The sequence below is a fragment of the Oncorhynchus tshawytscha genome, linkage group LG19, assembly GCF_018296145.1.
Source record: "Oncorhynchus tshawytscha isolate Ot180627B linkage group LG19, Otsh_v2.0, whole genome shotgun sequence".
In the NCBI taxonomy this organism is placed as follows: Eukaryota; Metazoa; Chordata; class Actinopteri; order Salmoniformes; family Salmonidae; genus Oncorhynchus; species Oncorhynchus tshawytscha.
Genome location: NC_056447.1, coordinates 46,436,832 through 46,453,980, shown reverse-complemented (window position 1 = coordinate 46,453,980; position 17,149 = coordinate 46,436,832). Strand labels below are relative to the sequence as shown.

At 39.1% G+C, this 17,149-nt stretch overlaps 1 protein-coding gene across 1 annotated transcript in view; it reads right to left on the bottom strand.

Annotated features, from left to right (window-relative positions):
• Window positions 1–262: 262 nt before the first annotated feature.
• kitlga (kit ligand a) overlaps window positions 263–17,149 on the bottom strand; it is a 41,324-nt gene continuing 24,437 nt past the window's right edge. The window contains exons 2-10 of the mRNA XM_024380078.2: window positions 16,715–16,822; window positions 16,190–16,246; window positions 14,500–14,652; window positions 11,546–11,735; window positions 7,911–7,967; window positions 5,372–5,472; window positions 4,833–4,945; window positions 4,583–4,635; window positions 263–4,195 (exon numbers count right to left, since the gene is read on the bottom strand). Of these exons, the coding sequence (XP_024235846.1) occupies window positions 4,605–4,635; window positions 4,833–4,945; window positions 5,372–5,472; window positions 7,911–7,967; window positions 11,546–11,735; window positions 14,500–14,652; window positions 16,190–16,246; window positions 16,715–16,822 (810 nt within the window). The 3' untranslated portion in view covers window positions 263–4,195; window positions 4,583–4,604. The remainder of the gene's footprint in view (window positions 4,196–4,582; window positions 4,636–4,832; window positions 4,946–5,371; window positions 5,473–7,910; window positions 7,968–11,545; window positions 11,736–14,499; window positions 14,653–16,189; window positions 16,247–16,714; window positions 16,823–17,149) is intronic.

Sequence of the window (17,149 nt, the reverse complement as noted above, 5' to 3'; positions counted from 1 at the left end):
GCACAATAGTGTATTCATACTGACATGTTTGTTGGCTCTATTTACTCATGATGAAAACAATGGTATGAGTTCAGATGCTTTAATTTAGATGATGGCATCACCCCTCAAATGAACAGTTGTTTAAATCAAATACTTTTTTAGAGGAAGGGAAGTCAGACCCTTTTTTGAATCATTTTCTGTGTCGTATTTGTTTCTGTTACAAGGTATTTGTTTCCATCAACTTTTGTATAATTATCACAAAACACAGCTCTGCCACGCTGAATATTTGGATATGTGTACTTTATTCATATCTCATCATATACATTTGTTTACATTTATACAAAAATACAGTAGTGTTGACCAGCGTTTGCCTGGGTCGGAATGATGTTTTCTTTTGGCACCCAGATTAACTTCCTGCCTACAAGCCTATTTGTTGCCCCTATAAGAGTGGAACACAGAATTCCAATTCTATAATTAGAAATATGGAATTCTATTTTTATAGTGGGACACTAAGCTAGAGACCAAAACCACTGTTCAGGGATCAACTAATTTCAACCAAAATGAGTAAAATAACATATAACTGATACCAGAACAGTGCTTCAGGGCTACTGCTCTTTTCAACATGGTAGCACTCTATTATTCCATATATAGTTCATTACTCTTGGCCAGAACCCTATGGGCCCTGGTCAAAATTAGTGAATTATATAGGGTAATGGGGTGCCATTTGGGACAATGACTATCTCTGTGTGTTCATAGGCTCTAAGACAGACAGGAAAATGGGGGATGCCACCACATTTCTGTTCACAGTTTAAACCATGTTTCAACTCATCACAACGTTCATACAATATGTAAAACACCCGCAAAACTTCTGAAGTTGACTCTTTAGAAGCTTACATACTGTTTTTGTTGTGGCAATAAAAAATGTTTAATTTTTCAATGTATCACGATGCTTATTACAAAGTCGGGCTGTCAAATGATTAAAAAAAATCAAGTTAATCGCTGGATTTGCTGTGATTAATCGTAAATTCAAAATTTGCTCAATTGTTATACAAAAAGCATTGTCGTCTTGATTTTGTCCAAAATAACGGTTAGCAAAATCAAGTAACTTGATAAAGCACACTTTCTTTAACCTCATTGTCAACTTGTTTTGACATTGCATTGTTTGTTTTTAGCTGTATATATTATGTATTTTGGACGTTTTCATTGTATTCTGAATAATTACTGACAATGCGATTCATCATGATTTAAAAACAAATTGTGCATACATTTAAATTTTTTTACTCAAGTCAAGTGATTAACTCTGACAGCCCTAATACAAAGTCATTTATTTTGGGGATAAAGAATTATCTTAAAGCTTTAATACAACAAAACAACAGTTAATCACACGAAGAGTTTTCAGCTACTCATGCTGAAATTGATACTTTTGCTCAGAATTATATGAACACCAATGTGGTATTTGTTTTACATTCACTCCATTTTGCACTATAAATACTCTTCTAAGAGAAAAGTCCAATAGGCAAATTACCCAAATACACTTGATGAAATTAACAGGTTTTACCAGTGGAACCGTTTCCTATACAAAGTACAACACCTAAAACATTACATGCAGACAAGATTGCAATTTGGAGTTTGAATGCATTCTTCTGTCACATGTTATTTAGTGTAGAATTGATTTATAAGAGCTTAGTGTTGTGGAGTATTAGTGTTCAAATGAAAAGGGTTATTGCTCTAACTAATGTGTGTCCTGATATTTAAAATGGCTTTCACTTAGCCTTAGGGTCCATTTGTTTGAATTAGAGTGACAATTATGTATTGGAATAAGGGTAATGGGTTAACGTAGGGGTGCCACAAAGCCAATATGAGTACCAGGTCATTTCCATTGGTGGGAGATCATTATAACCTGTTGGGCAATGATGCAACACTCTTCTCTAGGTTTTGTCTACAACACTTTTTAGCAGACTGGTCTATTTATCCCATTGGTTCATGGTCACTGAGAGACAACCAACACCTATTGATGAGATAGTCTCTTGTTCTCCATGTTGTTTTTTTAGTCAGTGGTTTGTCGCCCTTACTTTGTTGTCTCCTGGTGAGTTTGTGAAATGTCATACACAAAATACTGTGCATAAAATGATGATCCAACTGCACTTGGATCAAACAGCATAATGATATATTTTAATGTATCACCTGTATTCATGATGGAGTCAACAACATAAATCCAAACAAGGCACAAAACCAGGATTGTACAAGGGGTAAGAACGCCTAATGGCGAAAGTGAGGGAATGCATGTATTGGTACAAGTACGGTTAAGCTTGCATTGGCTAACTTAATACACAAGGTTTAAGTTCTCTCTCTTTGCCAATGTATGTCAACAATAGCAGTCCATGCTTATTTGAGAGCTTGCATAATTGCATAATGTCATGGATTGGGCAATTTTCATCATGCCTAAGATGGCAACTGAATTGTGCAAAAATGCCAATAATTTCCTACGTACTCTTCTAATTTATATAATAGTTACAGTGATACATCTCTGAATCATCGAATGCATCCTCTCTGGATTAATTGCTAGACACTCTCCTCACAGATCATATCACATTTCTAAATCATGGTACATTTTAGATGCTGGTCCTCTCAAAAAACATTGTTATATTCAGGGTTTTGTATTTAGACTTGTTTGAGAAATGAATCTCTTAGTTCACTTGCTGTATAGGCTACTGACAACTATTTGAAACACAATTCAATAGGTTGCTCTATATTTTCGTAGCTGTAACATTTGATTTGGAGTGAAAAGTAAAAACTTTTTTTTTTAAACTCACCTTGAATTCATAGCTTTGAGCCACCTTAACATGTTGTTGAACTGTAATACAGTTGTTTACATGCAACATACAGAATATACCTTATGGGTGGTTAAGCTGCAATATACCAGAGCTGAGTTATACTGTAATTAATACATGTGGTTAATCTCAGTCTCCAGAATCTGATACCGTGCTGGTTTACTTAATGCTAGTCCACCTCTTTCTTGTGCATTGAGAGCATAGAAACACCTAGAGTTATCAGACCCCTTAAACTTTTTATCTAAATCAATATGGATATGTAGTATCTACCCTTGCTTGACCATTGATTGCTATAAGGAGAATTCTTAATGTATATAATGGGTAAAATGTAAGTTAGTCAAAGCAGCAATTTTTTTGTACATTTACACCTCCAACCAAAGCCTTTTGTACAACCCATTCATAAGCAATTAACCACACCATCATACATACATATGTACATCCCTCTATGGCTGTCTTAATAATATAGATAATGCATGTGTTCATACATGCTTATGTGCTGCTTATGAGGACTTAATGCATGGCAGAAGAATGGGTTATAATGCGCCCTTGTAGACCTTTTCCTGCTCATTTAGTATTTTTATAGATAAGCTGAATCATTGTCTGTTTTGTTTTTTTTCAACCGAAGCAACACGGTGCTGTCAGCATTCTGAGTAAATAAATAAATATATCACACAACCTCATCCATTCGGTACATACACGGCCAAAAACATGAAACAAAACAGATGCTTAGATCTGAGAATATTTCTAGCTAACTAATTTCAACATTTGTTCTCAGGGAATGTCCAATGGAGACCCAGATGAAGATAGAAATGGAGTAGAATGCTGCTGAGAAGAAGATTAGGAAGGTGAGGGCGACTAGGGGTAGTCATTAATTTTTCAGTCCTCTGTGGAAAGGGTTCTACATGGAACCCCAAAGAGTTCTACCTGGAATCAAAAAGGGTTCTTCAAAAAAAAGAAAGCCATTTGTAGGGGTTTGTTTTCTGGCCCATTCTTGAGTAGATCTGGTATCTACACTCCAGCCAAACCCACACAAAGTGCAAATGGGAGTGCTTGTGAAACCAACTTTGTCCCGTAAAGTTTACTGTGTTTTCAGCAGTTATGGGTGATTTGAGTCATATTTCGACTGTTATTGGCGCCTCTAGATGTTTCCATGACAATCCGGTCTCCTTTTCAGCTTCTTCTGACAAAATGTGATAGTAGACGACGGGTTAATATTCTTGTAAGAAAAACAAAGATGTTCTATACAATGTCATTCTCTGGTTCTAGTATGTGAGGACTGGCAGTTTCTAGACAGGAAGCAAGTCTTTCGCCTCAAAAATCCATAAGAAATGCAGTTTTATATTTGCTTGTTTCCTTTCTCTTTCTCAGAAGATTCCTCTGTACACCTAAGAGAGACAAAGAAAGAAGAAGTACATTTTTGTTACGCTTTTGGGGCGGCAGGGTAGCCTAGTGGTTAGAGTGTTGGACTAGTGACCGGAAGGTTGCAAGTTCAAACCCCCGAGCTGATAAGGTACAAATCTGTTGTTCTGCCCTTGAACAGGCAGTTAACCCACTGTTCCTAGGCTGTCATTGAAAATAAGAATTTGTTCTTAACTGACTTGCCTGGTTAAATAAAGATAAAATAAATAAATAAAATAAATGTACATACAGGTAGCTAAAACAATGTGTCCTAGTTCCATACTCTTCATTGTCAAACCATAAATATTAGGAATTGGCTAAGATGGTTCTCTGTCTGAGGTCACAAATTATATGAAGAAAAATTTAAATCTCACCAATTTCCAAGGATTTGAAGAATTACACTGTCTCAACGATGTTCAATCTGTTCCTGTAATGTAGAAAACCATTATAATTAAAAACCTATTCAAAAAAATTTATACAAATTCGCTTCACCTTCATGATTATTTTCAGACATGTAAACCTTTGATACATTTTTGTGTCTGATATTAAGATGAATGATTTTATAATATTCATATGCAGGAATTGATAGATTAAATTAAACTAAATATGAGTGAATGCCTTTACTTTTCAGAAGGGTCCTCTAGTGGAGGTGCCAAAGTCCCTTCTGGTCCTGTGAAAAGGCCTCCTTCCACTGAGTTCCGTTCATCTGACTGATGTTGGTTCCTCCTGGATTTCACCTGTAAGAGAGTAACACTGTTAAACACCAAGGGAACCCATGTCAACCAACAAGTACAAAGTTAAATTCTCTAACAAAAATACAAAACAAAAAAGTAGAAGATACTGGTAAAGAAACACCCAGACAGTCAAAGACAAAACAACCATCAAAGACAAAAAAAATACAATGACTTACAATCAAAGAGATTAACAATGAACATAAACAGTACAATGTCCACAGACAAAACAACAATCTATAGACAGAGTGGCACCAGTCACGTTTTAAATTGCAGATCCTTACACTCTTCGAAAAATGGGTTCCAAAAGGGTTCTACTTGGAACCAAAAAGGGTTCTTCAAAGGATTGTCCTATGGGGACAGCCGAAAGAACCCTTTTAGGTTGTAGATAGAACACTTTAAGGTTGTAGATTGGGTCAAAGGACAGCTCACCTTCCACGCAAACAGAAATACAACGGCTGCAATAGGAATGACAAGTAGTGACAGGAGGCTTCTCTCCACTACTTCTGGCAGGAATCTCAGAGGCTCGTTCCCTGTGTGGACAGACAGGTTTCTAGTCAGTAAGAATAATGGGTGTGTTCGTAAAATTCAATCTGGAGTGCCGGAGTGCACTCAGAGTGCCCTCTGGGCATTTGTAAATTCAGAGCGTTTCGCTCTCAGAGTGTTCAGAGCTCACCCTGGACGCTCTGGCCGAGGAGTAGGGTTGATCCGAGTGTTCTGGCCTCAATGGCAGTCAAGCACCCGAGCTAATTGGTTAACGTTGGCTAGCTACTTCCAGACACAAATGAGAGAACACCTCAATCTGACCATTTTACTCGCCCTATCAGAGCTGGTTAGACTGTTTTCATGTTATCCAGTGCGTTGATGACTGTAACTGTGTTGCTGGCAACAATATCTTTCTGATTGTTGGTGACGTTAACTGACACTCAGACAAGAGTGCTCTGAAATTGGAGTAGATAGCCAGAGCGAATTTGTGAACGCACCCAATATTGAAATGGTGCAAACTAAGAAATCATATGTAATTCAGATAATTCAAATGGTTTGTATAACAAGTTTTTGTATTTGAATGCTGACTAGTAATTGTAATACTTTTTCCACTTTTTACTGACTCAGTCTGGGACTTTGCCCTGAACTAAACATTTATGTCATAGATATTTGCCTGACCGGGATGTTTTTTCCCCACATGTTAAAGGAAAATATAAACATGATTTTCTTGTGTTTTATATGGAATGAAACCATGCAAATGATGATAATGCCCTGTTAGTATAAGAGCTGCTTGAAAATACTGCCTGAAATTCCAGCCTGTTTTGATGGGATTGAGTTTTGTCCTGGCTGGTGACAACACCAGGCGGTAAATAAGTTAATAGACCAACAAGAAAGACCGTTCCAAACCTCTCTGTCAATAACAGCTAGTTTTCAGTTTTCCCCTCCTCACTCAGACCACTTCCAGACAGTCCTAGCAAAATTCTTGTTTGAGAAATTGCTCTTCGCTTTTTGTTTCTTTTGTTTACCATTTTAATTTATCACAATCACAGCAAGGTACTTCATTGTTACCCAGAAATGATTTGAAATTGCTCTTTGCTTTTTGTTTCTTTTGTTTACCATTTTAATTTATCACAATCACAGCAAGGTACTTCATTGTTACCCAGAAATGATTTGATATTGAGAAAAAAACGGCTGCATTGATTCAATGTAGCCGTTTTTTAAATCTCAATATCAAAACATGTCTCCTATCCATCACATGTCTCATACTGTAGCTATGATTGATGCATGGAAAATGATTGGATACAGTAGATCGTGTTGGTCAGTGATAGGGGAAACACATAACAGCTCTGGTAGAACAACAAGACATGAGTTTAAACCCAAACTGTCATGTGGAGGAATGCAATTTGCCCTGCAGCCTCTTCATAAATCAAGTGACAAAGGCTTTTAACCAATTAGCAAATTAAGGCCAGGCACCACACCCGTATAGATATTGTTTTTCTCTTAATCATTTCACAATCAACTTTTGCCTGTTTAAAGTAGACACAAATATAATACTTTTTTGCATTACACATTTTCTTAAATGTAATGCCACATGCACAAGCATAGTCAAATATGTTTTTTTGCAAGCTCCAAACCCAACAATGCAGTAATCAATATAACAAAAAATAACATTAGGTGGAAATATTGTATAAAAATATGCAAATGAGGTGATAACTCATTAAATACAGTATGTGCATATTTGCATATCCCGCAAATACATTTTTCGGGACACTTAATTAAGTCATCCTAAATATTTTGGTTCCATTTAGTTAAGACACTCTAGGACCGGACTTGCTCAGAGCAGATTGTGGATAAATATTATTTTTCACCTTTCTATCTGTAAAATACAAAAAATATTTTGGACCATTTTTCTAAAGAAAATGTTATATAGAATATAAAATGTATAACATATCAACAATTCCCTCATGGCAAGTCTCAATAATATATCTCAGGATAACCACACAACATTTGGTGAATTTTGATGATTCTGAAGCTGAGGAAAATTAGTTGGCTTGTGGGAAGAGTCTGACTTTCCAGAATTGGCAGTTAAAGACAAGTACACTGAATTTAGACTACCAAACATCTATTTACACCCAATTACAATCTCTTCAAAGTATGTTACTACATATAGTCCAAGGGGCATTTAAATCATTCATGAAATGTTGATGATGGTAGTATGATAAATAAAAACAATATACATTTTCATTGAGATTTTTGTTTCCTTTTCGAAAATACTAAAACGAAAGGACTAAATGTAATTTCAGCCTGTGGTGGTCTTAAGGGAATGCTCTCTCTCCAGGCTATTCTGCAGTTGAGCAACAGTCAAGAATAGTAGCCATACAGCTAGTAGGCCTTACACCAGTTTGACTGGTTGCATTACATTGCTACTATTTGGACACTTTCAGCAACTAAATCTGTGCCACAGTTTCTTTCTTTATTTACTTACAGGTTTCGGAGTCTGGTGCTGACATGTTGAATTCTGTTCCTATGGCAGGATAGTTGACTGGATAGAGATAGAGAGAGAGAGAGAGAGAGTTAATGCCCAATGATGAAAACAGTTCATTGTTGACGCCTATAAAGTCACATCACAGCCACCTTTTCTTTCCTTCGGACAAAAGATCAGATCTGTCTGCATCAGGAAAGAAAGGCCTAGCGCTTGGGAAGATCTGAAGATTGCTCTGTAATCAACACTTCCACAATTGGGGTTTCAGTCCTTTTCTTCCTTTCATGGGGTCCATCAGGGGACATCTTTCTTTGGTTCTGTGACTCAGCTGCATCACTAATGTCACAATGGACCTTCCAAACACCTGGTACATTCCATGTTTTGTCATGTGAAGTTCTTTGAACAAAAAAAATTGATAGAAGATTCTGTGTAGGACAGAGATAAAAAGACACGCAACCGAAACCGACACAAGATCTCACCTATAAAAAAAGACTGTTCACAAGAGGAATAGTTTAATGGAGAGGTACCGGTGCCCATACACCAAACGAGACAGATCATAGTTTTCTACTGGGCGTAGCATATGAGCACCACAGGATATTCCACAGTAGCTAACAACGTTTAAACTGAGCACCGACTCCTATGGCGCATCAGAATTGACCACTATCAAATTAAATCTAAATGTTATTGGTCACATACACATGGTTAGCTTATGTTAATGCAAGTGTAGCGAAATGCTTGTGCTTCTAGTTCCGACAGTGCAGTAATATCTAACAAGTAATCTAACAATTCCCCAACAGCTACCTAATACACACAGATCTAAAGGGATGGAATAAGAATATGTACATATAAATATATGGATGAGCGATGGCCGAGCGGCATAGGCAAGGTGCAATAGATGGTAAAAGGTACAGTATATACATACGAGATGAGTAATGTAAGATATGTTAACATTATTAAAGTGGCATTGTTTAAAGTGACTAGTGATCCATTTATTAAAGTGGCCAGTCAATTGAGTCTCAATGTTGGCAGCAGCATCTCTGAGTTAGTGATTGCTGTTTAGCAGCCTGATGGCGTTGAGATAGAAGCTGTTTTCAGCTTGACGTTGAGTGAGAGGTTATTTTCCTGACACCACACTCCGAGGGCCCTCACCTCCTCCCTGAAGGCTGTCTCGTCGTTGTTGGTAAGTCAAGCCCACTACTGTTGTGTCATCTGCAAACCTGATGATTGAGTTGGAGGCGTACATGGCCACGTAGTCATGGGTGAACATGGAGTACAGGAGGGGGCTGAGCATGCACCCTTGTGGGGCCCCAGTGTTGAGGGTCAGCGAAGTGGAGATGATGTTTCCTACCTTCAACACTTGGACCCAGTTGCAAAGGGCAGGGTCGAGACCCAGGGCCCCCAGCTTAATGATTTTGGAGGGTACTATGGTGTTGAATGCTGAGCTGTAGTCAATAAACAGCATTCTTACATAGGTATTCCTCTTGTCCAAATGGTATAGGCAGTGTGCAGTGTGATGGCGACTGCATCGTCTGTGGACCAGTTGGGGGGGTAAGCAAACTGAAGTGGGTCTAGGGTGGCAGGTAAGGTGGAGGTGATCTGATCCTTGACTAGTCTCTCAAAGCACTTCATGATGACAGAAGAGAGTGCTATGGGGCGGTAGTCATTTAGTTCCATTATCTTTGCCTTCTTGTGTACAGGAACAATGGTGGCCATCTTGAAGCATGTGGGGACAGCAGACTGGGATTGAATATGTTCGTAAACACACCAGCCAGTTGGTCTGCGTATGCTCTGAGGACGCATCTAGGAATGCCATCTGGGCAAGCAGCCTTGCGAGGGTTAACACATTTAAATGTCTTACTCACGTCGGCCACAGGGGAAAGAGAGGGGGAGGCGCAGTCCTTGTTAGTGGGCCGCGACGGTGGCACTGTGCTGTCCTTAAAGCTGGCAAAGAAGGTTTAGTTTGTCTGGAAGCGTGACGTGGCTGGTTTTCTTTTTGTAGTCCGTGATTTCCTGTAGACCCTGCCACATGCGCCTCGTGTCTGAGCCGTTGAATTGTGACTCTACTTTGTCCCTATAATGACATTTCCATTGTTTTATTGCCTTGCAGAGGGAAGGACTACACTGTTTATATTCAGCCATATTCCCAGTCCTCTTTCAAAGGTTAAATGAGGTGGTTCGCGCTTATAGTTTTGCGCGACTGCTGCCATCCATCCATGGTTTCTGGTTAGGGTTGGTTTTAATAGTCACAATGGGTACAACATCTCCAATGCACCTCCTTATAAACTCATTGACTGAGTCAGCGTTTAGATAGATGTTATTCTCTGAGGCTGCCCGGGACATTTCGCAGTCCGCGTGATCATAACATTCTTGATGCATGGATTACGATTGGTTAGACCAGCATTGAATGGTTCTAGTCACGGGTACATCCTGATTGAGTTTCTGCCTATATAACGGTAGGAGCAAGATGGAGTCGTGGTCGGATTTACCAGAGGGAGGGCGAGGGAGGGCATTGTGTGCATCGCGGAAGTTAGAGTAGCAATGATTGAGTGTATTGCACGCGCGAGTACTGCAATCAATATGCTGATAGCATTTGGGTAGCCTTGTTCTCAAATTTGCTGTGTTAAAATCCCCAGCTACTATAAATGCAGCCTCAGGATATATGGTTTCCAGTTTACAAAGTCCAGGGAAGTTTCTTAAGGGTCGTCGGGCTTTCTGCTTGAAGGGGTATAAACACATCTGTGATGATAACTGATGAGAATTCTCTTGAGAGATAATATGGCAGGCATTTGATTGTAAGGAATTCTAGGTCAGTGGAGCAGAAGGACTTGAGTTCCTGTGTGTTGTTACGATTACACTATGAGTCGTTAATCATGAGGCATACACCCCCGCCCTTCTTCTTCCCAGAGAGGTGTTTATCTCTGTCAGCGCGACGCATGAAGAACCCCAGTGGCTGAACCAACTCCGGCAACGTATCCCGAGAGAGCCATGTTTCTGTGAAACAGAGAATGTTACAATCTCTGATGTCTCTCTGGAAGGCAACCCTTGCTCTAATTTCGTCTACCTTGTTGTCAAGAGACTGGACATTGGCGAGTAATATACTCAGAAGCGGTGGGCTGTGTGCACGCCTATGGATCCTGACCCGGAGGCCGCTCCATCTGCCTCTTATGGGGCAACGTTGTTTTGGGTCGGCTTTTGGGATTAGATCCACTGTCCTGAGTGGTGGTCCAAACAAAGGATCCGCTTCTGGAAAGTTGTATTCTGGTCGTAATGTTGGTAAGTTGACATCGCTCTTATATCCAATAGTCCTTCCCGGCTGTATGTAATAACACTTAAGATTTTCTGGGCTAACAATGTAAGAAATAATACATTAAAAAGTGAAATACTGCCTAGTTTCCTAAGGACTTGAAGCGAAGTGACCATCTCTGTTGGCGCTATCTTGCATTTGAATATGAGCGAATGCAACAATGACGCTAGATAGGCTGTATCACATCCGGCATCGTCTGGGTTTGGCCAGGGTAGGCGGTCATTGTAAATAAGAATTTGTTCTTAACTGACTTGCCAAGTTAAATGAAGGATACATTTAAAAAAATAATACAAATATATAACATTTACACTTTAAAAAACACCTCAACATTTACCTGATGTGGGGTATTGTGTTGTTATTGTTGTATCCATTGTTGCTGTGGGACAGGGAGGTGGATCACATTCTTCTGGCAAATCTCTATTCAAACGGGCCGTTTTTAAAAAATCTTCCACAAAATGAAAATAGTGTCCTGTCTGCCATTGCTCATTTCTGTAGTGGCACTCAAAATCATATGTGATCGCCTCCTGCGGAGATAAAAGGGGAATAATTGCCTCAATGATGTGAAATTCAAAACATGATAATGGTTTATAGCTGTTGATAGACCATTTAACGTTAGCTTTAGCTTTTATACCCCCATGGCTTTAGTCATGCAGCAAATAGTTCAAAGAACACATATGTTTGAGCCCAGATTTAAGACGTTATAAGTAGTAACTTCGGTCTTGTCTCTTTATTCAGGACAAGGGGGACCTCATTAACCCTGTTGGATTCAGAAAAGTTAGCCAGAATAATACAAGTAATATGCTTTAAGAAGTTATTAGGCCTACATTATGTATGTACAGTGACTTGCGAAAGTATTCACCCCTTTGGCATTTTTCCTATTTTGTTGCCTTACAACCTGGAATTGAAATAGATTTTGGGGGGGGGGTTGTATCATTTAATTTACACAACATGCCTACCACTTTGAATATGCAAAATCTTTTTTATTGTGAAACAAACAAGAAATAAAACAGACAACTTAAGTGAGCGTAACTATTCACCCCCACAAAGTCAATACTTTGTAGAGACACCTTTTGCAGCAATTAACACTGCAAGTCTATTGTGGTATGTCTCTATAAACTTGGCACATCTAGCCACTGGGATTTTGCCCATTCTTCAAGGCAAAACTGCTCCAGCTCCTTCAAGTTGGATGATTCTGCTGATATACAGCAATCTTTAAGTCATACCACAGATTCTCAATTGTATTGAGGTCTGGGCTTTGACTAAACCATTCCAAGACATTTAAATGTTTCCCCTTAAAGCACTTAAGTGTTGCTTTAGCAGTATGCTTAGGGTCATTGTCCTGCTGGAAGGTGAACCTCCGTCCCAGTCTTAAATCTCTGGAAGAATGAAACAGGTTTCCCTCAAGAATTTCCCTGTGTTTAGTGCCATCCATCATTCCTTCAATTCTGCCACCACACTTCACTGTGGGGATGATGTTCTTGGGGTGATAAGAGGTGTTGGGTTTGTGCCAGACATAGCGTTTTCCTTGATGGCCAAAAAGCTACATTTTAGTCTCATCTGACCAGATTCTTTCATATGTTTGGGGATTTTTCCCACATGCCTTCTGGCAAACACCAAACGTGTTTGCTTATTTTTTTCTTTAAGCAATGCCTTTTTCTGGCCACTCTTCTGTAAAGCCCAACTCTATGGAGTGTACGGCTTAAAGTGGTCCTATGGACAGATAATCCAATCTCCGCTGTGGAGCTTTGCAGCTCTTACAGGGTTATCTTTGGTCTCTTTGTTGCCTCTCTCATTAATGCCCTCCTTGCCTGGTCCGTGAGTTTTGGTGGGTGGTACTCTCTTGGCAGGTTTATTGTGGTGCCATATTCTTTCCATTTTTTAATAATAGATTTAATGGTGCTCCGTGGGATGTTCAAAGTTTCTGATATTTTTTTATAACCCAACCTTGATCTGTACTTCTCCACAACTTTGTCCCTGACCTGTTTGGAGAGCTCTTTGGTCCTCATAGTGCTGCTTTCTTGGTGGTGCCCCTTGCTTAGTGGTGTTGCAGACTATGGGGCCTTTCAGAAGAGGTGTATATATACTGAGATCATGTGACAGATCATGTGACACTTAGATTGCACACAGGTGGGCTTTATTGAACTATTTATGTGACTTCTGAAGGTAATTGTTTGCACCAGATCGTATTTAGGGGCTTCATAGCAAAGGGGGTGAATACATATGCATGCACCACTTTTTTTTCATTTTTTTTTTTCATTTCACGTCACCAATTTGGACTATTTTGTGTATGTCCATTACATGAAATCCAACAAAATAGGAAAAACACCAAGGGGGATGAATGAGTACTTATTCACTCTTATGAGACTAAGAGAGGTCCCTTTATGAATACCTGATCTACCTGATAGATGATCCAAGTCCTCACAAGACATCATTGCAGACAACTCAGATGTGAAATGATGCGGTCACTGGTCTATTTGTGCTCAGGACTTGTGTACCATGTTCATTATTTTATTATAGTATCTTGTTTTATTCTATTTCATGTAATTGAGCCAGAAAGGATTGCATGAATGGATGTGTTATTGACCACCTCCACCAGAGGCAGCTAGGTAGTGCTCCCAATCAAAGACTCTATCCAACAAGACTTTTGCCAATTCAGCCTTCAATGTTTTGAAGCAGTTGAGGCCTTTAACTGCCATGTTGCACTGTGGGTGGTATTGTTATTGTCATAATTATAATTGGTAATGACATATTGGTATGATAAAAAAATATATGTATATTTGAGTCATGTGTCCTCCGAAACATGACCTGCCAAACTGCGCTTCTTAACACACGTCCTCTTAACCCAGAAGCCAGCCGCACCAATGTGTTGGAGGAAATTCCGTTCAACTGCCGCGCAAGAGCAGCCTGCAGGGACCCGTCCCGCCATAAGGAGTCACTAGAGCACGATGAGCCAAGTAAAGCCACCCCGGGTAAACCCTCCCCTTACCAGGACGACCCTAAACCCTCCCCTTGTGCGCCGCCCTATTGGACTCCCGGTCACATCCAGTTGTGATACAGCCTGAGATCGAACCCGGGTCTGTTGTGACGCCTCTAGCCCTGCAATGCAGTGCCTTAGACCACTGCGCCACTCGGGAGGCCCCATATGATAAATATTCTATGTACAGTAATGCATTTCAAAGGTGCATTTTTTTAATGTATTTTTTTTACATGTGTCCTCATCAAAAGAAACCTGTCATAAGAGCTATCACAGTTACAATATTAGTATTAGAACCAAAGGTGCAAACGTACCAAGTTCTTCATGTGATATCTTGTCTCTTTCAGCATTTCGATCAATATGCTGATATTATATTTGTTGGACGAAATGCTTCCAAACTTGTCTGCTAATCCTCGTAAACTGAGTTCCAAGTGGAAAACGTTTAGCGCTACCCAACACATTCCACCCTGAAAAAGAAAATACATCTGGAAATAACAATCATGGGTAATGGACAGTTATGATATACACTACGGTTCTAAAGTTTGGGGTCACTTTGAAATGTCCTTGTTTTTGAAAGAAAAGCAATTTTTTTGTCCATTAAAATAACATCAAATTGATCAGAATTACAGTGTAGACACTGTTAATGTTGTAAATGACTATTGTAGCTGGAAACGGATGATTTTCAATGGAATATGTACGTAGACGTACAGAGGCCCATTATCAGCAACCATCACTCCTGTGTTCCAATAGCACTTTGTGTTAGCTAATCCAAGTTTATCATTTTCAAAGGCAAATTGATCATTAGAAAAGCCTTTTGCAATTATGTAAGCACAGCTGAAAACTGTTGTCCTGATTAAAAGCAATACAAATGGCCTTCTTTAGACTAGTTGAGTATCTGGAACATCAACATTTGTGGGTTTGATTAAAGGCTCAAAATGGCCAGAAACAAAGAACTTTCTTCTGAAACTCGTCAGTCTATTCTTGTTCTGAGAAATGAAGGCTATTCCATGTGAGAAATTGCCCAGAAACTGAAGATTTCGTACAATTCTGTGTACTACTCCTTCACAGAACAGCGCGAACTGGCACTAACCAGAATAGAAAGAGGAGTGGGAGGCCCCGGTGCACAACTGAGCAAGAGGACAAGTACATTAGAGTGTCTAGTTTGTGTAACAGATGCCTTGAGGACTTGTGAGGCGTCTGTTTCTCAAACTAGACACTCTAATATACTTGTCCTCTTTGTCAGTTGTGCACCGGGGACTCCCACTACTCTTTTTATTCTGGTTAGAGACAGTTTGCACTGTTCTGTGATGGGAGTAGTACACAGCGTTGTACGAGATCTTCCGTTTCTTTGCAATTTCTCGCTTGGAATAGCCTTCATTTCTCAGAACAAGAATAGACTGACGAGTTTCAGAAGAAAGCACTTTTGTTTCTGGTCATTTTGAGCCTGAAATCAAAACCACAAATGCTGATGTTCCAGACAGTCAACTAGTCTAAAAAAGGTCCAGTTTTATTGCTTCCTTAATCACAACAACATTTTTCAGCTGTGCTAACATAATTGCAAGAGCTTTTTCTAATGATCAATTAGCCTTTTAAAATTATAAACTTGGATTAGCTAACACAATGTGCCATTGGAACTCAGGAGTGATGGTTGCTGATAATGGGCCTCTGTACACCTATGTTGATATTCCATAAAAAATCTGCTGTTTCACGCTACAATAATCATTTACAACATTAACAATGGCTTCACTGTATTTTTGATCAATTTGATGTTATTTTAATAGACAAAAAATTATATTTTCTTTAAAAAACAAGGACATTTCTAAGTGACCACACATTTTAGAACCGTAGTGTATACCGTTTTGAAATTCATCACAACAGAAAAATTATAGTCCACCCTCTAAAAAAGTCAGGCAACACAGACATTCAATAATATTTTGTATGGAACACAAACATATTAAGTTATAATAATAGTGTAATCATGAGAAGAAGAAAACATCTTCTCACCACTTCTTTCGGAACGTATGTCACAGGAATCTTGTAATCTTTAGGTATATTTTGTTTCTGTTAAAAACCAGACAATATCATGAAATGTTAGCAGAAATGGTTTGGGAACATTTGAGTTTGTTACCAGAACAAATCTCAGAGATTCAGCTACTGGTTTACACTAATGGTAATGCAGGATGTCCTACTGTGTGAGAGTCTCATGACAATCCCCGTCAGTGGTATTAGAAAACAATGACTGATTCTAGATGCATCAATGTATCAAAGTATACTTTCAAGTCTACAAATGTAATTGTTTGCAATTGGCATTGCAGCAATGTTCCGCATAAGCATAATGGTTGATTTTGAGAGGATTAGAATTAATTGGATTGGATTGTGCAATCCACCTTTCTAAGAACTGGATAAGAATGAAACACCATGCTGCTAGTAACTGGATCGAGACAGTTAAATACAGTAAGAGCATTTGCCAAAGGGCTTTGATTTGCAGTTTTGGTGGCTTGAAGAAATAAGTACTTCCAAGGACTTTACCAATAGTGAAATTCTTGTGATGTCATCTGTTACAGTGTTTCCAAATTCACTTGACTGGACTCCAAGTGTGATGCACAGCAATAAATGGACACAGACGCGTATCCAAATCTGAAAACCAAGAAAAGACAAACACACAACATTATGAGAAATTTCTACAGATTAATATTCCATTAGAGTAACTATCTGTAGCCTACAATTATACATAATCCCTTAAAGTTGACCCCTTAGGCCTGTCTTGGTTGATCAAAGGTAGCAACCTGACATTTGAATAGCATCCTAGAACACATATCCAGACAACTTTAATTTCACCATGATGATAACACTGTTCCCTTAGAAAAAGTCTGTCTTCAAACACCAGGGTCCGTAAAATAGACGGTGACAGACCCTTAGTGCTCCAGTCCTTTCTAGACACAGTTTGGGATGATGTGGTGGTCA